The following is a 25670-nucleotide window of genomic DNA, read 5'->3' on the forward strand; positions in this document are numbered from 1 at the left end:
TTGTGTAATTATAACAATAATAAAGCATTATAAAATACATTATTTACAAGACATAATTGACCCTGTTACATCAGTACCAAAATATTGAGGGACAACCCTAATATGTATCTGTGTATGAGTGCATGCGTGCGTGCACATGTACACATATATACGCAGGCACGCACAGTACACACACACATGTGTACTGTGCCTGCTAATGTGTCGACACGCACGCACGCCCAAACCCAGGCACGCACACTTATATGTATAGACACATATACTGTATGTACACATAAACATACATCCAGAAAATATTCACAGCACTTTACATTTTATGTTGCAGCCTTATTACAAAATTAAATAAATTAATTTTTGTCCTCAAAATTCTACAGACATTTTAAATTTATGACAATGTAAAAAAGATAATTTTTTAGAACGTTTTGGAAATGTATTAGAAGTAAAAAAAAAAAAAAGAAATTACATGTACATAAGTATTCCCAGCTCAAAAGTGAGATCAGGGGCATCTTGTTTCAACTGATCATCCTTGAGATGTTCCTACAGCTTAATTGGAGTCCACCTGTGATCAATTTAGTTGATTGGACATTATTTGGAAAAACACACACCTGTCTATATATAAGGTCCCACACTTGGAACCACCAGGTTTCTTCTTAGAGTTGGACAGCCGTTCAAACTAAGCGATCGGGGGAGAAGGCAGTCACTAGTCAGGGAGGTGACCAAGACCCTGGTAGTCACTTTGTCAGAGCTACAGCATTCCTCTGTGGCGAGAGGAGAACCTCCCAGAAGGACAACCATCTCCGCAGCAATCCACCAATCAGGCCTGTATGGTAGAGTGGCCAGATGAAATCCAGTCCTTTTGTAAAAGTTTGCGAACATGCACCTGAAAGACACTCAGACTATAAAAAACTAATTTTTCTGGTCTGATGAGACAAAGACTCTTTGGCGTGAATGCCAGGCATCATTTTTCGAGGAAACCATGCACCGCTCATCACCAGGCCATTACCATCCCTACAGTGAAGCACGGTGGTAGCAGCATCATGCTGTGGTGATTTTTTTCATCAGCAGTAACTGGGAGACTAGTCTGTATAGAGCAGGGGTCGGCAACCTTTACCACTCAAAGAGCCATTTTGACCCGTTTCACAAATTAAAGAAAACAATGGGAGCCACAAAACTCTTTTGAAATTTAAAATGAAATAACACTGCATATAAAGTTTTTTTTGCTTTGTGCTATGTATAAACTATTATGGGTTACATTTATGAAATCAATGAACGACTGCAGAGAAAATAAAATAACATTTCTGCATGCAACAAAACGTTTTTAACTCCGAAAAAGACGTCGGGTTGAAGGTTAAGTAAAATACTTAGTCTATTTAAGTTCTCATTGTAGTAATAAAAAAACAAAACGCCGAACTTAAATTATCCACTGGCTGAGAACCAAAAAGGCCGTCCTCTCTCTCTCTGTGCCGCCATCCTTTTACTGGCACCGTGCAGTCAGCTGCCAACCTGAATAATAAAATGTCTATTTCACTGAACAATTAAAAAATGTGAATATATGAAAAATTATAGGAAATTAAAATATTATCATACTTGGTTAATGGGATTTCTGCTCCTGAACCGCAGCGCACAGCGTCTCCACATCAGGGCTGTATGACGTCACCTTTATCTTCACACAGGATTGTAAGCTCTCATCTGTGAGGCTTGTGCAATGTTCATACTTGCCAACCCTCCCTCCAGACTCGAATCTGGTTGACATCTCTGCCCAAATATTGGTGTACCAAGCTTGTGGGATCATATTCAAAAAAGCCTTGAGGCTATAATTTCAGGCAAAGGTGCATCGACAAAGGTTAGAGCAAAGGCTGTAAATACTTATGTACATGTGATTTCTGAGATCCATCTATCCATTTTCTACCGCTTGTCCCTTTTGGGGTCGCGGGGGTGCTGGAGCCTATCTCAGCTGCATTCGGGCGGAAGGCGGGGTACCCCCCGGGCAAGTTGCCACCTCATCACAGGGCCAACAGAGATAGACAGACAACATTCACACACTAGGGCCAATTTTTAGTGTTGCCAATCAACCTATCTCCAGGTGCAAGTTTTTGGAGGTGGGAGGAAGCCGGAGTACCCGGAGGGAACTCACGCAGTCACGGGGAGAACATGCAAACTCCACACAGAAAGATCCCGAGGCCGGGATTGAACTCAGGACTACTCAGGACCTTCGTATTGTGAGGCACATACACTCATATCTCCCTGTGCCACCGGGAGATATTTTTTAAATTTGCAAAAATTTCTAAAACAAACACCCCAAAAAAACACAATATTTAAAATTGTCATTATGAGGTATTGTGTGTAGAATTTTCAGAGACAAAAATGTATTTATTCTATTTTGAAATAAGGCTTTAACATAACAAAATTTGGAAAAAGTGAAGCGCTGTGAACATTTTCCGGATACACTGTGCGCGCGTGTGTGTGTGCGTGTGTGTGTGTGTGTGTGTGTGTGTGTGTGTGTGTGTGTGTGTGTGTGTGTGTGTGTGTGTGTGTGTGTGTGTGTGTGTGTGTGTGTGTGTGTGTGTGTGTGTGTGTGTGTATGTATTTATCTAAAGAGACAAAATTTTGGTCATCTGGATGCTATGGGTCCTTTAATCTTTAATATACCCCTCATGAGGTGCACTATCATTGTGCTTGTACTACTGCACAGTGTCATACTGAGAGCTGTTTTTCATTTTTTGGTTATTCAACTATATAACCTGTATCCCAGCTATTACAAAAAAGAGGGTTGAGTCAATCAAAAGTTACTGTCATTAACTCTGTGAATGCAGAACAATTGTTTTTAGTGTAATGTCTGGACGCTAATGGTTATTTTATTTTCCTGTTCATTTGCAGTCCATCTCTTACTCTGATTGGCTGAACAGTGTGGTAACATCGGACGTGCTGGGTGAGGTCATTTGTGCTGCGTTGCCTCCAATTAGTATCGCTATTCACTACCCAAAACGGCCGGTTGAGAGAAGATTTGTAAGTTTCGGCCCTGTTTGGCGTTTTAGGATTTGAAAAATAACAATAATCAGCATTTAGAAACAAACAGTCTGTCTGTGTCCTCCATGTCCTCAGCCCATCTACTTCACCACGGCGGAGCCTCACGAGGACACTGGAAAGAAGCAGGATGGGCCGGCGGATGCTGGCTGTGAGGAGGAGGAGGATGAGGAAGTGGAGGGAGAAAAAGGCAGAAAGGTCAACGTTCCTCATCTACAGCCTGAGACGTACAAAGAGGCTGAAAGGAAGTACTACCTTCATTACACTGACAACAACATGGTGGGTACTGGAGATTCTTCACTTCTTAAAGAGACCATTTTTCATTTCACAGTCTTCAAGACAAAATGGAAGAGGTGTGTCCGTTATTTATACACACGTACCCAGAAATACACATCACATTAAGATACACATGTCACGGGGCTGGAAATGGTTCTTTAAAAATTTAATAAGTTTATAACCTGCTTGACCAACGTTCAATATGTGCAAAAATGCCTTTTAATGGCAAGTCAATGTCATTCTTCACCCTAGAGAAAAAAATTCAACTTATCACATAAAGACAATCGGGCGTTTTTTTGTTCGGATTTTCCCCCTTCCAACCTAAAGCAGCAAACGCCTGATAAGCTTATCTGACGTTTTATAAGATTGTCTGATTAAATTGTCCTGTAGTTTGAGCATACTTGCCAACCCTCCCGAAATTTCCGGGAGACTCCCGAATTTCAGTGCCTCTCCGGAAAATCTCCCGGGTCAACCATTCTCCCGAATGTCTCCCGATTTCCAGCCGGACAACTATATTGGGGGCGTGTGCCTTTAGCGTCTTCTCTCTATTATACATGTCTCCGTTATCCATAAGTTTATCTATAACCCATAAAGTAGGCAGGCACGGAGCTATTTCTCAGCGTGTGTTTATTCCAGCCGGCACGTTAATACACTGACACACAACATCCGGATTCCCATCATGCATTGCTTCAAAACTACGGCAAGTAGTAATGTCCAAAATTTCCAGCCACCCATGCCGCTGCTGCCCACTGCTCCCCAAGGGGATGGGACAAATGCAGAGGACAAATTTCACCACATCTAAGTGACAATCATTGGTACTTTAATCTTAATCTTTAATATACATACACATATATATATATATATATATATTTATATATATATATATATATATATATATATATATATACATGCAGTATATATATATATATATATATATATATATATATATATCGTAATTTCCGGACTATAAGCCGCACCTGACTATAAGCCGCACCAGCTAAATGTAGGGGGAAATACAGATTGCTCCATATATAAGCCGCACCCGACTATAAGCCGCAGGGTTTTGATGTGTAATTAGCGTAGTATATAGGGGTTCCTGCTACCACGGAGGGGATTGTCGGGACAGAGATGACTGTTTGGGAACGCAAAGCGTCCCATTTATTAACAATAAATCTTTCAATCATTCAATCAAACTTTCACATCTTTGACATGGCGAACAGCATTCGTGCAGAGTACAAATAATACAACGGTGCAAAGTAATACAAAGTGCTCGCCTGTACGTTATCAAAATAACCAGCCTACTGGTATATGAAAATTAAGTCTTTAATCATTGTGTCATCGTCTTCCTCCTGCGTACTAAAACCACCGAAATCCTCTTCGTCGGTGTCGGAGAAGAACAGGCCGTAAATAAGCCGCACCCTTGTATAAGCCGCAGGGACCAGAACGAGGAGAAAAAGTAGCGGCTTATAGTCCGGAAATTACGGTATATATATATATATATATATACTGTATATATATATAAGAAATACTTTAATTTCAGTGAATTCTAGCTATAAATATACTCCTCCCCCCTTAACCCCGGCCCCGTCCCGCCCCCCCGACCCTGCCCACCCCCCACCCCCCACCCCCTTAATCTCCCGAATTCGGAGGTCTCAAGGTTGGCAAGTATGAGTCTGAGGTGTGTTAAGAGTGAATTTGTCCCTTTAATCTGCTCCAAAAGGGGTCTGGGGTGACAATCGTAATAATAAACGTGTTCAATATACACGACCAAAACTCTTCATGTCTGTGGGGAATGCCGATGCCACACCGAGTCATCGCAGAATGAATCGTGACATGGTACAGGAAGTATAGCCACACAAGAAGCAAGCTGACTGAGCGAGGACCAGGGAAGCCAGTGTTAACAATCTGTCAACATATTACATAAACTGCTTTGACACAATTAACCATCAAAGCAGTAGGCCTACGACGCAGCTGTTACCTTTAATTAAAATTTAAAAAAACACCTCAAGCTCACTCAGTACATTATAAAGTGTTTACGCTGTCTCCACAATTGTTTCCAGTCTTTTCTTTTTTGAAGTTTGGTATTTTTCTGTCAATATTAGTCTCAAGACCATTACCATTCCTTCCTCCTATGTCCTCTTCCATGTTGCCTGTCTTTGTGTTTTCCGGTTGTTGCTCGGTGGTTGCTAAGTATTTTCTTCAATTTTACATCACACGGTGGTCGTTATGTGCGTGGTGTGCTGCTCAGACATGATTGGAGCACACCATACACATAAAGATCAAAACTGCTCAATGCCTGATTTTCATATTTGTGTGTTAAGTTAAGTTAAAGTTAATGTACCAATGATTGTCACACACACTAGGTGTGGTGAAATTTGTCCTCTGCATTTGACCCATCCCCTTGTTCACCCCCTGGGAGGTGAGGGGAGCAGTGGGCAGCAGCGGTGCCGCGCCCGGGAATCATTTTGGTGATTTAACCCCCAATTCCAACCCTTGATGCTGAGTGCCAAGCAGGGAGGTAATGGGTCCCATTTTTTTATATTCTTTGGTATGACTCGGCCGGGGTTTGAACTCACAACCTACCGATCTGAGGTGTGTAACAAATAAAAAAGGCTTAAGATTCAGAAAATATTTGTGTGTACCAGCCTTTAGTTGGTTTTTACACATCTCATTAAAATTTTAGATAATTTCAACCGCCCGAATGCAGCTGAGTTAGGCTCCAGCGAAAGGGACAAGCGGTAGAAAATGGATGGATGGGTGGAAAATTAGACTGTGTAATGATGTTACATTTTAGGGACACCTTATTTATTATATACAATGACTTGTGAATGTACTTGAATCCTGCTGGAGAAGCCCAGGGGTAGTAGTGCTAGCAAACTCTTTAGCGCACAGGTATCAAACTCAAGGCCCGGGGGCCAAATCTGGCCCCCCAAATTATTTTATGTGGCCCGCGAAAGCCTGGAAATATTATGCGTTAATAAAATGCTTAATATTTTCTTACTAAATATATATGTTCTTTCCCTTTTGACATTAAAAATCATGTACTGCATGCAATTGCATATCTTTTAAAATTCACTATTATCAAAATCAAAATATTATGTTATGTATTCCAAAAACACTTTTTGTTAAAATAAAGATAAATACTGTACTTAAATATCTGCTTGACTTATGATTTCAAAACAAATTATCAATCAAATTGTAGACTGATTTATTAAATTTTATTTAAATGCTGTAAAAAAAAAACACTGCTTTTACTGTAAAATTCTGATGACTGAGCTGCCAGTTTTTGAAGTCAAATTTCAAAAAAATGTTTGCAGCTTATGTAAAAAAATATATTGTTAATGTATTATATATATATATATATATATATATATATATATATATATATATATATATATATATATATATATATATATATATATATATATATATATATATATATATATATATATATATATATATATAAACATGTATATTCACATAATCATTGTTAAAAGCGGCCCTCTGAGGGCAACCATAACTGCGATGTGGCCCTCAATGAAAACGAGTTTGACACCCCTGCTTTAGCGAATTAGTGATAAACACTTTCCAGGCCACTCTCAGGACACTGATGTTTTTAGTTTTCTATGTAGACTGCAGGGGTCCAAGAAAAAAATCTTATTATACTGTTGACAATTCCAAAGTGTAGTTCTGTGAGATACCAACCCTATTTGTGAAAAGAGTGGTATTTGTGTTTTTATAGAATATGTGTAAGCACTTTTTAAAGTAAATGTTTTGCTGCTCTTATTAAAGATGCCTTTTACTGAATATGCACAAGCACTTTTTTTAATATTATGTGATATATCGCCTTTAATACTGTATTTTTGTTTCATGTACTGTTTGTGATTGTATGTTAATTTGGATTTTGGAGTCTGCAATACAGTTTGATTGACTATATACAGTACTGGGTGACACAGGCAAAAATACTTATACAGTGGAACCTGGAACCTTGATTTACGAACTTAATTGGTTCTTGATCAGGGTTCAAAAATAGAAAAATTTCTATGTTAAAGACAATTTCTCTATTAGAATGTAAATATGAATAATGGGTTCCAGCCCCAACAAAAGTCCACATTGTAGTGAAAGTTTGTACACTTTGAACATGATATAAAGCACTATATAGTATTGTATATCAAACATAACGAGGTGGCGATAAATCAACTTTCTATTTAATAACAAAGCCAAAACAACAACTAACTGAGTTATCCTTATTTTCAGCTGTCCTGCTGACACACACATACACATTTACACACACACACACACACACACACACGCTGTCATTAGCCCTGTGGTGTACTCTCACATTGAAATCCCGCAACTCCTTAACTTTAACAGCCAGTTATCCTGAACGTTTCAAACCACACATTGCTTTTTTCTTTGCTTTCTTTGGACTCGTTGAGCTAGAAAAAATAGAAAATGCTGTGTAAAGGCTGAAAAACACTAACACGCACACAAAGCAGCACTGAGGACCGTACCTAAAGACGTCACTGCTTTGTTGACAGAAGGAGCATCTGAAGTCCATAAGGCACACAATGGGTGAAACATTTGTAAACCGAGACAAGGTTCATACACCAAAGCATATTTTATTCTGTCTGTTGTTTTTAAATTGAAAAGTTTGTACAATTAGGGGTTAGTAAATCAAGGTTCCACTGTCGAGTATGCATTAAACATTTAAGAAAATAAATATATATTTTATTTGTATAATGTAAAAACTATTTTAATCAATATTGTCTTCTTAATTATTTATATTAAATAATTCAATTTGGGTTATTTATTTATTATACATTTAATTGATCAATTTAATACAACTTTTTGTGTCTATATTACTATTATATATAATTTATATCCAGACTTTCGTGGTTTGCAGCTGGTCTTGAACATGTGACCCGAGTCCTTCTTGACTTGACCTTTTCTTTTTTTCCTTTGGTGTGGTTGCAGATCTTTGGGAGGAAGGGATGTCTGTGGAAGAAAATGCAGAAAAATGAGTTTAAGAGCAGGGTTAACGTGGACCGCTTGCCTTTGTCTGCGCTGCACAAGGTACCAACACACACACAAACGGTGGTAGGATTCACAAGGAAGGAAGGAGTGATAATACTGAGGGGTGTGATGGACCAAAAGCCTACTCCTCCTGGCATGAGGGAGGGCGGGGGCCATAAAGGGGTGGGAATGTAATGATGTGTAAAATGAGAAAAATGTCGCCCTCAGTGGAAGAAGCCAGCCAGATGGAGAGCGACCATGGAGGCTTTGATGTGTTTAATTTTTGAAGGGGCACAAAACACTGTAGGCTTTTTTGTCTGAGGTAGTAGGAGGATAAGACACAGGATTTATTTCACCCGATGAAGACAATCAGTGAGTGTTATTGAGGGCATTGAATAAACACATTCAGTCATAGTTTACTGTCACAACAGTCGAAATGTGCTATGAGACAACTTGGTGGGAGGCTTGTGTACACGTCCAGGTGCTTCTCTTCAGGTTACCATGGAAACAGCTATGTTATAGTTAGTTGTTTTATCAGATTTTCTCTGCCTCTTTACCGTCACCTTTTGCGTCCTATTTAAAATGAGGAAATAACATCAGTTGTCCTCGAGGCCGAATGCAAGTGACAACACCACACCCCCCTCGCCCTCAGGTGCGTCTGAACCCCAACATGAGCTCTCACACGTGGTTGGCGTCGGCGGGCCAGGCCGGCCTAGTCCGACTAAACTGTGTGAGGAGCCTCAACAACTCATACGTCCACATCGCCATCAGCAAGTGCCAGGCCGAGTTTGACGCTCTGCACCCGTCGACAAGCGTGGAGGAGGAGCAGAACCGGGCGGAGGACGCTCCTCTATGACCTCCGCTGTTGGCATAGCCATGCTAACTGGAGAAAGACTTTGCAATCAACTAAAGAGGAGACATTTGTTTTTATAGTCTGCATATGTTTTTAAAACAAAGTCAGAATTCTTCTAATCGAGTCAGGCCGCAGCTGTAGAAATACTTGAACTTTTTTTAAACCTTCTTTTAGCAGCAGTCTTTGAGTGCACATGTACAGATCAAACCAAGTGTGTTTATAGCCATTATTAAACGTTAGCAAACATGATCAGGGAACAGGAATACATTACATTATTCACTCATATATATGGCATGTATCTTGTCACCGGAATGTTTCTTTTTCTTCAGCCAAGCACTTCAATAAGACTGATTTTGTAAAATAGAAATATTTGGTTTTGTAATCGAGGCGATGAATTAATAAAGATGACTTATTTCAAAAAGGATTTGTATGTGTCAATCATTTTCCAACTCTGTCAGGAGTAAAACAAGACAACACAAAAAGTCCTATTCAGAAGTAAAAATGAGAACATGGTAAACACGGGAAGTGAACAAACTATTAGTAATCGCTGATACTGACAAGGAGTAGCATTACAATATCTAATTGGCCAAGGTGCATGTCATTTTAATGGACACTGGCGGAGACAAAAAGTGAGCAAAAACATGAAAAGTAAAACATGTTCATAAATATATATTCTGTTGCTGCTTTTTTTCTTTTTAAAAAAAAAAAATCAATCCAACAAAATAATACACAATTATTCCAAAACCAAACAACCAATCAACAGAGCAGTTGAGAGGTCACACAAACATGACACAAAACAATCCAAAAGTAGTCAAACAAAAAATGAATAATATCAACAACAGTATCAATATTAATAAGAATTCCAACAAAGCAGTGATTAGAAATCCCTCATTTACATTATCATCACAGCCATTTACTGTATATAAAAAAATTATAAAAACATTTTAAAAAATAAACAGTGGTGTCACAGTTGCTGCTTTTTGTGTTATTTTTGTCACAAACAAGACAGAGCCACCTGTGATGCCTTTTAGATGCTGCCAGCTGACAAGAACAATAAATCAAGTTGAACCTCCAAAAATCTCCAGCAAAACTTATCGCTAGGTGCTTTTTTTAGAAAAACAATCTAGATGGTTCTGATTACTCGCTAAGTTGGCAACACTAATCCTTCTCCATCTACTACGTGCAGTTGGAATGACAAGCTACATTCTCACACAGTCCCAAATCTATGTGGGAAACATTACTAGTGTACTTTATTGTAACTGTTTGGACTTGAAATGGACTAAACCACTACTGCTAATGTGTTAAAATGTGACAAGCCAGCTCTAAATCAGGGGTCCCCAAACTACAAATCCAGCCCGCCAGCATCCAAAATCCGGCCCGCGGGAAGTCCCAAGTTAAAAAACTTTTTTTTTTTAATTATTATTATTTTTTTTTTAAATCTGTCCTTTTTAATCAATCAATTCATTATGTCTAAAAATGCATTTTCCCATCGATAAAGTGACATCGGTATATATATATTTATTTATTTATATATATATATATACAACCCGGCAAATTTTTTTAACCCAATGCGGCCCCCAAGTCAAAAAGTTTGGGGACCCCTGCTCTAAATTGTTGAGAGCTTAATTTTCTGACTGATAAGGTGCATCAAAACTTATTTGGATTGAGTAAAATAGTACAAAACTTCAGTGTAATGTAGACTGATGAAGAGTCAGTCCGCCATCTTTTATTTGGAGGTTTACAAAAAGACACCGTTTTCATATTTTCACGTGTACACGCACACGCACACACACAAACTGTATATAATATGCACACAAAAGACAACACGGAGCATTCTCAAACATGGAAAAACATACACATTGGTCATCGTTACATTCAGAATATTGACGGCAAGGTTCCTTCTGGCACTTGAGCACGATAAAGACTCACAGCTAACGAGCATGCAAGTACTTGGACCAGAACCAGTCATAGTGAATGGATCACAGGTGATCCTTGATCCTGCAACTGAGACAATGCTACATATGGCTTCATATGGGGGGCCGTCTGTGTGTGCGAGGTTTTCCATAACACTAGTGTGTCTGTGTGTCAGCATTGTAAGCAGAATTATGTCTCAGACGGCCCCTCATACTTTTACTTCTGTTCCAAACACATGGATGGACTGGTGTTGAAATAGTATACAGCAAACTTTTTTCACTGAGGGCCACATAAATTAAAATTGAAGGATGCTTGGGCCAATAAAAAAAAGAGCTTTGGGACAAACATGGCACTTTGGACATCGCCACTTTAAAAAAAAAAAAATGATGTCATTAATATCATGTTATACATGATGGTCATGTGATTTACTTTGCCTCGACGCAGCATCCAGCACAAAAACACACAAAGAACATGCTGTAGCACAACACAACACTGACACTGATAGTCCTCATTTGCACTTGTGGAAATCTCCCATTTTATGTCCACACACACACATGCACACACACACTGGACTCTTTGCTTCATTCAGCATCATGAGAGTTGTGTCGAATCTCATGGGATGTTGTACCTAATGAAGTGGCCAGTGTATGTGTCTTTGGTGATCATTAAAATGTGTTTCCTTAACGAGATGCAGCCCTTTTTAAATGAAAGTCAAATGTGTGTCAATGAGATAATGACCGGTTTTCAAGATGGCAGTGAGCGTCTCTGCAGTTCAGAGGACTTTTAGGCAGTGAGTTCACCTTCCGATCAGCTCATTAGGAGGATTTGGACACAGAGTCTCTGATTGGAACTTCTTAAGAACACCGCAATGAACCGCCGTTATGTGTCGGGTACATGACCTTCGCTGAGACCAAACGGGTCAAAGGGCGTGGCTATGTGTTTTTATTTAAAGGTGGTATGATGAGGTTGGGTCAGGTGCGCCACTTCAAGGTGGATTGGAGCCTCCCGAATGACTTTGATGGTTCTTTTTTGGTTTTGAAGGGAATGTTGGTGAGCATTCCGGGCCGGGCGCCGCCTCCTCTCTTGCAGGTGTGTGTGTTAGGCGGGGGAATGTGGAGTCGTGTCAGTCACAGGGGTCCTGGCAGAGGTGGCAGTGCCTCATGTCGTCCGAGTAGCGCTCCACCTGGATAGTGACGCTCTGGAAGCCAAACTTGATGTGGAGAAGCTCTGCGGCCTCCTGCAGGACAGACTGCGCGTCGGCGCCCTCGTCTGGGAACAGTCAATAATGTTGCCATTTAAATGTTTTAAAACGGGGGTGTCGAACTCATTTTAGCTCAGGGCCCGCATGGAGGAAAATCTGTGCACACGCGGGCCGGACTATTAAAATCATGGCATTAAAACTAAAAAATAAAGACAACTTCAGATTGTTTTCTTTGTCTTACTTTGGCCGAAAATAGAACAAACACATTCTGAAAATGGCCCTGCGATGAGGTGGCGACTTGTCCAGGGTGTACCCCGCCTTCCGCCCGATTGTAGCTGAGATAGGCTCCAGCGACCCCCGCTACCCCGAAGAGAATAAGCGGTAGAAAATGCATGGATGGGGCATTCTGAAAATACTTGTCCAGGGTGTACCCCGCCTTCCGCCCGAATGCAGCGGAGATAGGCTCCAGCGACCCCCCGCGACCCCAGAAAGGGACAAGCGGTAGAAAATGGATGGATGGATGGATGGACATTCTGAAAATATTACAATAAAAATATAGAAAAAAATACCGGCAGCGTTAAAGTTTTAGATCCATGAAGGAAAGAATATAAGTGAATAAATGTACATATGCATAAAAATGTGTTATCAATCAATGTTTATTTATATAGCCCTAAATCACAAGTGTCTCAAAGGGCTGTACAAGCCACAACGACATCCTCGGTACAGAGTTATCTTTTGTATTATTTTTTTTAAATGAATTAAGTAACGTTTATGACAACCTTTTTCCAAAACACAATATAGAATGTGAGATATAACAGGACCATGAATACATTTATCATTTGTTTTCAAAACGATTACGAAAAAGTGGCACCCCAAAAATGTACTGTGGGACCCCATTTTTATGACTTGATGGGGTCCCTGGGACCCCATTTTGAAAATTCCTAGCGCCAACACTGATCGGGTATTGGTGCGTGCAAAACAGCAGCAGGCCGGTTCTAATACTAATCAAATATCATCCATAGATCATTCATTCGTGGGCCTTGACTTTGACACCCCTGTCTTTAAACAAACTAACATGTTTGTGTTTTTACAACTTTAAATCTAATAATAAACACATTGAACTACTCCAAACGTGTATAGGCCCAACTAAGGTGACATCTTATTTTGTGCAAGATTCCTATGGCAAATATTACTTAGTTGAGTAACAGGACTAAAAGTAACCGGAGTGGGTTTTAGCAATGAATTAGCAAATACCTAACATCCATCCATCCATCCATTTTCTACCGCTTGTCCCGTTCGGGGTAGCAGGGGGTGCTGGAGCCTATCTCAGCTGCTTCGGGCGCAAGTCGCCACCTCATCACAGGGCCAACACAGATAGACAGACAACATTCACACTCACATTCACACACTAGGGCCAATTTAGTGTTGCCAATCAACCTAAATACCTAACATATAATACATAATATAACGTGGCTTTAATGCTAATAACATTCTGACACTAAGCACATTACAACGGTTAAACAAAAAATTTACATTTAAACCTCCAATTTAGTGTTAAATATCAAAATATAGTGTATAGTGTATACAGCAGGGCTATTCAACTAAATTGTTTGGAGGGCCACATTTCCGGACAGCTAAGAACCGCGGGGTCCTGACTTCTGCCTTCACTATTACTGTTATTTTGTATATTCCTGATAACCACCGTCCTCTACAGAAGACATTTGATTTAGGGGACGGCGTGGCGAAGTTGGTAGAGTGGCCGTGCCAGCAATCGGAGGGTTGCTGGTTACTGGGGTTCAATCCCCACCTTCTACCATCCTAGTCACGTCCGTTGTGACCTTGGGCAAGACACTTCACCCTTGCTCCTGATGGCTGCTGGTTAGCGCCTTGCATGAAAGCTCCCGCCATCAGTGTGTGAATGTGTGTGTGAATGGGTGAATGTGGAAATACTGTCAAAGCGCGTTGAGTACCTTGAAAGTAGAAAAGTGCTATACAAGTATAACCCATTTATCATTTATTTATAGCTCTGTTTATCTTGTCAGATTTACAGGAAGGAGCGCTATGCTGTTTTCAAAGACCTTCAGTTAAAAAAAAGCTAGTCAAAGATCATCTATATGACAGCACTCTTGTGTTGTTTAAGAATCTACTGAAAAAAAAAGTGAGTTTTTTTTTTTAAACTAAACTCGCAAGTGGCAGTTGAACAGCCCGAATGACGAAAAAAGAAGGACCTAAAATGGACCCTTGAGGAACACCACTAACCAAAGAAGTTGAACACATGACTCATGACTGGCATCTGAAGTATACAAGCTAGACAGCATCACCTAACTGCCAAAAGGAGAGGACTTAAAGGGGTGCCTTGAGGAGCGCCTCAGTTATGTCAAGCACAAATTTGGGCCCCAGTGTTCTGTTTACTAGCAAGGTTAAAATTTCAATGCAATGTTTACAGTGGTCCAAGTTCTTCTATACGACATGAGCATGAGTAATGGGCTGAATGAAAAAAAATAAAGTGTGAGTTTTTTTAAAGAAATAAACTTCAAATATATGAATTAGGAGTAACACAAATCTGTGAAAATATAACATTTTTGAAGGATTTATTAAATGATTATATTTTATGGTCAAATCTAATTTTAGGAAGCGGGGAGATATACAACAAATGTAATTCTCTTCATTGTTTGAAGTAGTTTAAATTAATATTTAAATTGCATTTATGAAATATCAGGTCAGATAATCAGATCAATGTACAGCACACTCTGCCTAATTAAAACTAGTATTTTGAAGTAAATTTTATCGAGCATTTATGCATTTTATTTCCTGGGGACGTAAATGGCACAGATGCTATGGCACAGATGTCAAACTCAAGGCCTGGGGAGCGCCACATCTGGCCTGCCGCATCATTTATTGTGGCCCGCAAAAGCCTGGAAATTATATGCTTCAATAAGGCATTTCATCCTTCTAAAATTATGTATTTCAATCTTGACAAAAAAAAAATGTACTGCACGTAAACGCAGTTCTTCACTCGATGTTATTTGATACAACAAGCTATTGTCATTGAAACCCTTTTTAAATTCAATTCTACACTTGCTAAACAGGCTTGTCACTTTAATTCTGATTCCAAAGCAGGTTTTCCATCCGTTTGTAGCTAAACAATGATAATAGTGAAATTGTGTTGATGCCAAATGATAAATGGTACAGAACAGCAACATACAAACTCAACAGGTATAGATGTTCCTTTGTCCCACTGGCAATCAAAGCACTTAACAACAGAAAACTACTGTAATAACCAGATGCAATAATAAGGAGTCAATATTGGGATAGTGCAACACGGGAGGTGTGCAACACGGGGGAAGTGTAATGTGTGATCTCATAACTAACTGATATACCTGCGCACTGTTCACTGTAATCACTGTATTGTCGGATGAGCTGTATGTATATATGTACGTATATATGTATGTATGTATGTATGTATGTAAAACGCTGTGTCTTGATGTCCATGACAAATTTCTCCTAGGAGACAATAAAGCTAATTATTATTATTATTACTATTAATAACCAAATGATGGGGCAGTTGTGTAATTCTCAGTTTCTCCAGGGTTTTGCTGGCTTTTTTGTGAATTGTTGCGGCTGAAAATGACTGATTTCCCAGCTGCATTTTCAAAAATAATAATAATAATAATAATAATAATAATAATCGCCCCCCAGTGATGCAGGGAGACATTGCATTGGTAAGACAGTTGCGTTGCTTTTGAGTGCCCCTGGGACAAATTCAATCGGTGAAAATGACAATGATTGGCCCAACAAATGTGCGGGGAAATTGCAGGGATTGGGCAAAATTGCGAGGCCATGCATAATTTGCCGGGATTGGTTCCATTTAGCTGAATTTGCATTAATTTGCATGAATTGGCATGATCACAACATCTCAGAATCCTCGAGGGACGAATAACGAATAATAGCTTCCGGTGTCGGCCGACCTCATTTCACAAGATGTAGTTTCTCTTAAGTATCCTTCTTGAAAATGGCCTTGCAAATATATATCTGCCACCTAATCAACATGTTGCTCTCCTTCTTTGGGAGTACAGGTGAGTTTTCTGTGGCTTTCTATGGCTCGTATAGCTCCGGTGCCACTTCCTGTTTTCGCAACTTGTGATTGGATACTCACTTGGGACTCCAAGGTGAGTATCCAATCACAGCGTGAGGCCAGCTAAAAGGCCTTACTGGCAACAACTCGTGATCTGATTGGCTGTGGCAATTGTCTATCATGTGTCCGTTCACTTGCAGTGCATGGACGCCTGCATTGTTGATTCTGAAGGCCCCGGGCAGAGTTCGTACAGCATGGCAACATAAGCTAGCTGAATTCTGATTGGATACAAACTCTAACCTAATAATAACAGCACTGGAAAGAGCATAATAGGACATGTAGAGAATATGAATACTTTTAGACATTAAGGGAAAGTAAATTAAAAAAATACTTTTGTCATTAATTATGATCATGATTTCTGGTTATGTTAGGCCAGCAGAGAAGGCCTTGCTGGCCCTGAGGGCACACCACTGCTTTAATACCATAATCTAGTTTACAGTTAGTCGAGGGCCAATAAAAAATGAGCTGCGGGTCAAAAATGGCCCCCAGGCCGCACTTTGTATATCCCTGCTGTTGTTTGTGCATGTCAACATGTGTGATATTTACCAACAGCGAGGTGAACGGAGACCAGGGTCTGGCCCAGCGTCAGAGCCCAAAGGTGCAGCGAGTGTGCCGACCTGACAGCCTTCACGGACATCAGAAGCTCCTTCACCGAGTTGAACTCGATTCCTTTCGGCGAACCTGCAGGCAAACGAGTGACAACATTTCATGTGCATTTATGTTTTATATTCTGTGCAAGCTTCAGTGTGTGCGTTTCCAAGATGGCGACCTTCCATGAGTATCCGGAAGACATCTCTGAGGATGGTGACCGTGGTGCAAAGGACAAAGATGGAGAACAGGAAAGTGCAGATGGGATCGGCCACCTTGTACTCAGGCTGCGAGGGAGGAAAGACACGAGTGAGTGCACACACATCAACATGGCGGCTTTCCAGCTTCTTCTTTTTTTTTCATATTCCAGGTGACACTAAAGCACTCTGAGCTGGAAAAGCCGTCAAGCTGCTTCCATCATAAACAGCTTTTCATTTAAACGTTTTTAAAAATCATGTTAGCACTGCAAAATTATCCAAAAATACAGGATAATGAAGAGGTAGTTGAGATGTTACACAGGAGGCTACTTTTATGAATTTGTGGAATGTTAATCAGGCAGAAAAGTGGCTAACAAATCTCAAATTAATATTTACTGACTATAATAATTCTTTATACAACACCTTAAAAAAATTACCAGCAGCATGTAACAGTATTTTTCACAGCAAAATGCTGTAATCAAAATGTACTACAACAAATAATAACCTTATGTTTCTCAGCAATTAACTGTTATTTCACAGTAAAATACAATAAATGTTACTGAGAAAGTAAAATATTAGCCAGCAATTTGCTGTGAATTTATAATGACGACTTTATAATGTCCCATCTTAAAACTCATTTATACAGTATACTTCTGTTTTTAAATAGATCTGCCCTGTCCCCCTCTCTTGCATGGAGAGGTTACCAGGTGGCCACAGATCATTTCTGGAGAGGTACCAGTCTGGAAGAGTGCTAGCTGTCCCAAGTCGTGACCTGAGGTAAACCATGCACTCTTCTATGCATCAGTTGGTGACGTCTCTGCGTTGTCGACTTGTCTACATGGAAGAAGAGTCCCCTAAGACCCTCTGATGTCTTTCCGATAGACATGAACTCCCACATTATCATGAATGTAATAATTCAATAACTGTAGCCACTCGACATCCATTGCAGCGGAGGAGGGTCCCCACATCCGCAGCCCCTTTTTAAAGTTTTGTCTTTTTCCCAACTCAGGCTTTTGTAGTTCTGATCAGGGGATGTCGTTGTTTGTGGGGCCCTTTGACGCGCTTGTGATTAAGAGTAGGGATGTCCGATAATGGCTTTTTTGCCGATATTCCGATATTGTCCAACTCTTAAATACCGATACCGATATATACAGTCGTGGAATTAACACATTGCTATGCCTAATTTGGACAACCAGGTATGGTGAAGATAAGGTCCTTTTTAAAAATAAATAAATAAATAAAATAAGATAAATAAATTAAAAACATTTTCTTGAATAAAAAAAAAGTAAAACAATATAAAAACAGTTACATAGAAACTAGTAATTAATGAAAATGAGTAAAATTAACTGTTAAAGGTTAGTACTATTAGTGGACCAGCAGCACGCACAATCATGTGTGCTTACGGACTGTATCCCTTGCAGACTGTATTGATATATATTGATATATAATGTAGGAACCAGAATATTAATTACAGAAAGAAACAACCCTTTTGTGTGAATGAGTGGGGGAAGGAGTTTTTTTTGGGTTGGTGCACTAATTGTAAGTGTATCTTGTGTTTTTTATGTTGATTTAATAAAAATATAAAATAAAAATAAAAACCTGATACCGATCATAAAAAAAACGATATCGATAATTTCCGATATTACATTTTTAAAGCATTTATCAGCCGATATTATATTATAGGACATCCCTAATTAAGAGCTATACAGATAAATTGTGATTGATGTGATTGATAATGAAATTGTTCTTACAGTGTACAAGGCACAACATTTCATTTGCATTATATTATAATTTTTTTAAACATATATTTCACTGTATTTCATCCATCCATCCATCTTCTTTTGCTTACCTGAGGTCGGGTCGCGGGGGCAGCAGCCTAAGCAGGGAAGCCCAGACTTCCCTCTCCCCAGCCACTTCGTCCAGCTGTATTTCATTATACTGTATATTTTAATATTGGTAAGCAGCCTATAAACAAGACAATACACACATTCTCATTACCACTAGAGATGTCCGATAATATCGGCCTGCCGATATTATCGGCCGATAAATGCTTTAAAATGTAATATCGGAAGTTATCGGTATCGTTGTTTTTTTATTATCGGTATTGTTTTTTGTTTTTTTGTTTTTTAATTAAATCAACATAAAAAACACAAGATACACTTACAATTAGTGCACCAACCAAAAAAACCTCCCTCCCCCATTTACACTCATTCACACTCATTCACACAAAAGGGTTGTTTATTTCTGTTATTAATATTCAGGTTCCTACATTATATATCAATATATATCAATACAGTCTGCAAGGGATACAGTCCGTAAGCACACATAATTGTGCGTGCTGCTGGTCCACTAATAGTACTAACCTTTAACAGTTAATTTTACTCATTTTCATTAATTACTAGTTTCTATGTAACTGTTTTTATATTGTTCTACTTTCTTTTTTATTCAAGAAAATGTTTAGAATTTATTTATCTTATTTTATTTTATTTTTAATTTTTTTTAAAAAGGACCTTATCTTCACCATACCCGGTTGTCCAAATTAGGCATAACAATGTGTTTATTCCACGACTGTATATATCGGTATCGGTTGATATCGGTATCGGTAATTAAGAGTTGGACAATATCGGAGTATCGGTAATCGGCAAAAAGCCATTATCGGACATCCCTAATTACCACCTATATATTTATTTATCAATGACTATACTACGGTATATCCGAATCATAGTTTTGTTCGTGTTTCCTGTATATTAGCAGTATTGTAATTAAGGCAATATGGTATTGTTATGTTATTTAATCAATAATAATTATAGTTAAATACCAATAAATGGCTCCCCATGTGTACAACCATGGTAGTGTTCAATGAGCGTCTGACCCGAAAGTAGATGATGATTGCTGCCACCATGACGCCGATGCTCTGCAGTAGGTCGCCGACTACGTGGATGAAAGCGGCACGCACGCTGGTGTTGCTGTGGGCGCCCAGGAGCGAGTGAGCATGGCCGTGAGCGACGGGACTCTGAGCGTCCTCGTCGATGTGAGTATAGCCGCGGCCGTGAGCGTGGAAGGTGGTGGAATGGTGCAGGATGTACGCCATGCTGTGAAGTCATCAGAAAGTAGACTTTATTGGTTTAAAATCTGAACCTCGTTCAGTTTCAGTTCAGTTCAGTTTCAGTTTATTTCGAACATGCATACAATACAATGTAATTCGTCACATATTTCCAGTTGTTTCATTACAGCACGTCCGAAAAGGAGTAGGTAGAAGCTGAGCTTATCTAATCCTACCCCTTTTCATACATAGCAATTGTATCCTATTTCCTTGTTCTCTGTAACATAACAGTGAACAAATACATAATAAACAAATAATATGCCATAGTAAGTAAACAAATATTAAATACATAAATAATCTTTGTCTCAATAAAAATAAAAAATAAAATAAAAACCTAGTTTCGCTTCTTCTACTCACATGATGTTGACGACGACAGCGAAGGCTGACGTGACCAGCATCACGTGACCTTCGATCTCGTAGTCGCCGTGCACGATCCTCTCTATGGCCAAGTAGACCAGAACCCCTGTCACCATCCAGATGGATATGACAGACAAGAAGGCCCCCATGATCTCTGCGGAGAGAACGCAACCTGAGGAACGTTCTCACACCCTCACTGGACACTTCATTAGGTACACTGTGACGCCCAATTAATTCATACAAATAACATTCGAAACACGTCCTCTCCGCTCGCTTGACCAACAAGCCTGTTCCACTCCAACCCTACAGGTGGCGGGTAAAGTAAAAGTACAATTTAATCTTCAATGCAGTTCCTCCAAATGGATGTCAATCACCAGGTGTACCTAATGAAGTGTCTCCTGAGGGTCTCACCTGATCTGTGCCAGCCAAAGCTCATGGTCTTGGTGGGGGGTCTGGAGGAGATCCAGAGGGAGAAGATGCTGACCATCATGCTGCCAAAGTCGGTCAGCAGGTGAGCGGCGTCCGTCATGATGGCCAGACTGTGGGCCAAGTAGCCTCCTGCGTGCGGAAGACACAGGTGCAATTGAGGTCTTTGTGTTCTCCGGCACCTGCATGACGTCGCGCGCCTGTGGACTTTACCTATGACCTCTCCGATCATGAAGACCAGGCAGACGGCGGAGGCGATGTAAAGTTTCTTTTTCGCCAGCAGCTTGTCCACGCTGTCTTCGCACGCCGAGGCCTTGGAGCGGTGGCAGTGGACGCCCACGGGACGTTTGAGCTCCATGGCGGTCGACATGCCGCCATTCTTAAAGGGGAAGTCTGGGAACTGCTCACTAGGGTCTGGAAAGGAACTGGTGGTGTACAAAGGTGAGTAAAATACAGCAAGACCTCTGTTTTGGAAGCCATTTTCTCCATACGAAAATAGTCTGTTCCATGGTCAAACTGCGGCCATCATGGTAATGATTGTGGACACTTTACCAAAAACAAGTAAAGCAGTTCACTTTGCTAAGTGAGGACGTGGGTCACATGATCAGACAATATGTTGCTATAACATGCTAATGCTAAAATGTTGACGTCTAATGTTTATGTTGTCTGTGGCTACACTGACTGAAAGCTACCCTTGGAGTGTCACACACACACACACACACACACACACATATGTTGTGGGGGTCTTCCTGCAATGATGTGCCTAATGAGGTGGAAGAAACCTAATCTAGACTCATTTTACCACACAAATGCACACACACACACACACACACACACGCACACACAGACGGATGATGTCCACTAAAGAAAATCAGTGGAGTGGAAAAAGAGATTGTGTTCAATGACACCGATGGGACCTCTCTCGCTCACACACACACACACACACACACGCACATACACACACACACACGCGCACACACCCTTATAAATACTCTTTGTTACCAACTCTGATAATGTCAACAACATCAATATTTGTTTTTACAAAGCCACAAAATCGTGTTTACGTGTACAAGTGAAGTGCACCAGACAGCACCGTTCCTAAAATGTTGGTAAGGAGCATGAAGCAGTACAGTTCAATTATATTGTTAGAATTCCTCTCTGACAGTGTCAAAAGTGAACCTTCTTATCTGATTTTTTTCTATTGTTTTGAAATAAATAGTGTACCTAATGAAGTGTCCATATTTGTTGTTACTATAGTTCCAGTTGGTTGCCAGGTTGGGGTTTTGCCCACTTTTTACTAAGGGAAGGGTCTCAACCCCAAGTCATTTCTGTCAGTGTGAACATGACACAACTTCTTTATCATACAGAAAATAATAGAACTAATATAATTGTATTATTCATTTTATGATAATACTTAGGTTAAATAATAATAAATGTCTGTATTTTTGTGTGTGTATTTAACTGCAAAGGTGTCACTTTGTTGTGGATTATCCAACCAACACTATAATAAAATGGCAACAACAAACGATCTTTTTAAGATGTATTTCCATGTATAAAAGAAAGAAAGAAACAAAAAAAACCATCAACATGCACTTCCAGAATTGAAGGTGGACAGTAAACACGCGCACGCGCCGTGAACGTCACAAATGGTGCATGAAATCCCAAATATATGCACTACTCTAACGCGCGCACGCACGTCTGCACATGCACGCACACATTGTCCAATCTCGGTTTTTTTTACCATGCATAATGTTTTTAATTTTATACAATACAATTATTTTACATATAAAACATTAGGATGATTTTACCGTGGATCAACTTTATAATATATAATCAAATGTAATTGACATTTTCCGCAGAATATAAAAGAGAAGGCCTCTGCAACATTTTCCCCCCTCACATTAAATTCATGTTTTAATTTACATTTTCAAGTTTAAAAAAAAAATCCATAATGACTTTAGCGACTAAAATGACTTAAATATTTATGTTAGCTTTTTTAGGCCATATAATTCATGCCTTAAAATGTGATACAAAATCTATAATGCTGACATATGCTTTTATTCTCATGACAAGCATAGTGACAATAAAAGGCGTTCTAATCTATTCTATTTATTTAACAATATTTATGTTTGTGCGTGTATTTGCATACACTGCAGAGGTATCATATTTTGGTTGGAAAAAATACGCAACAGAAGCTGCTTTAATTATATTTAAGGACAATATGCCTTTTTATAAATACATAATAACATTATAATTATAATGCTAATGAAAAGTGTGAATTAAAAGCAATTTAGTTGATGGTTAGATCTCATTGTAGTGACACATATATTTACTATTATGTACACTAAATAAAATACAAATCATTCTTTATTTAATGATTATTTTGCATCATACTTTGTGTGCTTTGTTTTTTAAATAATTTATATGTATGTATAGATTGCGTGCAACTACATGCACACGCGCGGAGACAGCTTTGCTCATAATGAAGTGTCCACGAGGACGCACGCGCCATTTGTCACGCAGTCTGTCCACAAGCGAGTCATGCGTGGAAATGCATTGGCTTAAAACACTCCTGCACGATGAAGATCACTTGCGTGCGTGTGTGCGTGCGCGCGTGCGTGCGTGCATGTGTGCGTGTGTGTGTGTGTGCGTGCGTGTGTGTGTGTGTGTGTGTGTGTGTGTGTGTGTGTGTGTGTGTGTGTGTGTGTGTACGCGAGCGCGCACGTGCGTGCACCTTTCTCCCCACCTGTGCACGCGCTCACAATAGGTCTTGTGGTTCTTGTCGTGGATCAGCTGAGACTTCTCAGAACTTGCAGCTTTTACGTCCATGAGGAGAATGAGGCGCTGAAGGAGGTCCCGACGCTGAAGGAGGAATATGGCAAAAGGTCCAGTCGGGTTTGGTGTCGGTGAAAAAGTGCAAGCGAGGGAAAAAAACCCTCATTGCGGAGTTTGTGGGCAGGAGGAGGAGGGGGAGCGCGGGGTGTGAGGGAGGGTCTTCTTTTTTTTTAGTTGTTTTTTTTCTTCTTCCTATTTTAAGATACAATACATTAAAAAGCATGATAAAAGATTTGAATGAAATATTATCACAACATTTAAAAATCTGCCTGATTTCATTTAATCCAAGAATGCACACTTCAATTCATCACTAAAGGCACTAGAGTCACAAAAAGGAGCTGCTGCAGAAATAATGCTATTGTACTTATCTCTGCAAAGACAACAACTGCATATGAGTTATCAAATATTGTTTTTAAGGCTGAGCGGACAGTAGGTCCAATAGAACATTCTAATGGGAGCAGCTATTGGAAATCAATGCATGTTAGCATACACTTGAACATTAGTGCTCGCCTTTAAGGAGTGTGTGAATGCAAAATTTACAGCACATGCACGTTTAAAAAATTATGTATTTTTTGTCCAACATATAAATATATCACACACACAAAAAGCTATCGTTGTACAGCTTCTTAATTGTGTACAATTATACAGTACAATTTATGGGAGAGATGAATTAACATATACTGTAAAAAAAAAGAAAAAGATTATGTGGTCGTGTAAATTTGAATTATGCAAGTCTATTTCTAAATAACAAAACATTTTTGCATTTATTTTTGTCCACATTGCATTTTATTACTACAATTGATGTCAGGAGTGCTAATGAAACCATTATAGCGTGTATTCAATGCAACCTCTATAATAAATATTTGACTACCTCTCTGGCATTTTCAATTAAAAGTGAGCATTTTTATTGTATGTGTTAATGCACAATTTATGGCAAAGATGAAATAACACATATTGTAAAAAAGATTCCGTGGTCATCTACATTTGAATTATTTTGTTAGGTAAGATATAATAATGGCCTATGGTCATGAGCTTTGGCTCATGACCGAAAAGACACGATCACGGGTACAAGCGGCCAAAATGAGTTTCCTCCGCCAGGTGGCGGGTGTCTCCCTTAGAGATAGGGTAAGAAGCTCTGTCATCCGGGAGGAGCTCAAAGTAAAGCCGCTGCTCCTCCACATCGAGCGGAGCCAGATAAGGTGATTTGGGCATCTGGTCAGGATGCCCCCAGAACGCCTCCCTAGGGAGGTGTTTTGGGCACGTCCGACTGGTAGGAGGCCACGGGGAAGACCCAGGACACGTTGGGAAGACTATCTCTCCCGGCTGGCCTGGGAACACCCCGGGATCCCCCGGGAGGAGCTGGACGAAGTGGCTGGGGAGAGGGAAGTCTGGGCTTCCCTGCTTAGGCTGCTGCCCCCGCGACCCGACCTCGGATAAGCGGAAGAAGATGGATGGATGGATGGATGGATGGATGGATGGATGGATGGATGGATGGATGGATGGAAGATATAATAATTTGATTTTGAGTCAAATATTTAATTACATTTCATATACAAATGTTCGGAATAAAATCTACTCATTGTAGTTAATTCAAACATAAGAATTATATGTATTTAGTTCTTAATAGATGGAATATTGTGTGAAATGTAATTCATGTTATTAGTTGAATTTTAAATGAAACGCACTTCCGGTCAAAATGCGCTATCTTTACGAGTGCAGCAGACTATCTCGCCACAAGACATTTGAAC

The 25670-nt window shown here is 39.7% G+C and overlaps 2 protein-coding genes across 4 annotated transcripts in view; one reads left to right on the forward strand and one right to left on the reverse strand.

The window, feature by feature from the left end:
- Positions 1 to 9587, forward strand: part of LOC133648564 (general transcription factor 3C polypeptide 2-like) — a 36535-nt gene extending 26948 nt beyond the window's left edge. For all 3 annotated transcript variants that reach the window (XM_062044787.1, XM_062044788.1, XM_062044786.1), the window contains exons 17-20: positions 2875 to 3003; positions 3100 to 3300; positions 8275 to 8373; positions 8966 to 9587. In XM_062044787.1, coding sequence (XP_061900771.1) covers positions 2875 to 3003; positions 3100 to 3300; positions 8275 to 8373; positions 8966 to 9169 — 633 coding nt within the window. In that variant the 3' untranslated portion in view covers positions 9170 to 9587. The remainder of the gene's footprint in view (positions 1 to 2874; positions 3004 to 3099; positions 3301 to 8274; positions 8374 to 8965) is intronic.
- A 1303-nt stretch (positions 9588 to 10890) lies between these two features.
- LOC133647831 (proton-coupled zinc antiporter SLC30A2-like) lies at positions 10891 to 23983 on the reverse strand. Its single transcript, XM_062043542.1, has 8 exons — positions 23834 to 23983; positions 21301 to 21512; positions 21073 to 21219; positions 20662 to 20815; positions 20074 to 20293; positions 17186 to 17291; positions 16963 to 17097; positions 10891 to 12349 (listed from the first exon to the last, which is right to left on the reverse strand). Exons 1-8 carry the CDS (start codon positions 23914 to 23916, stop codon positions 12204 to 12206), a joined length of 1203 nt encoding a protein of 400 aa, XP_061899526.1. The 5' UTR covers positions 23917 to 23983; the 3' UTR covers positions 10891 to 12203.
- Positions 23984 to 25670: the final 1687 nt, after the last annotated feature.

This window comes from Entelurus aequoreus, linkage group LG04 (assembly GCF_033978785.1).
Source record: "Entelurus aequoreus isolate RoL-2023_Sb linkage group LG04, RoL_Eaeq_v1.1, whole genome shotgun sequence".
NCBI lineage: Eukaryota > Metazoa > Chordata > Actinopteri > Syngnathiformes > Syngnathidae > Entelurus > Entelurus aequoreus.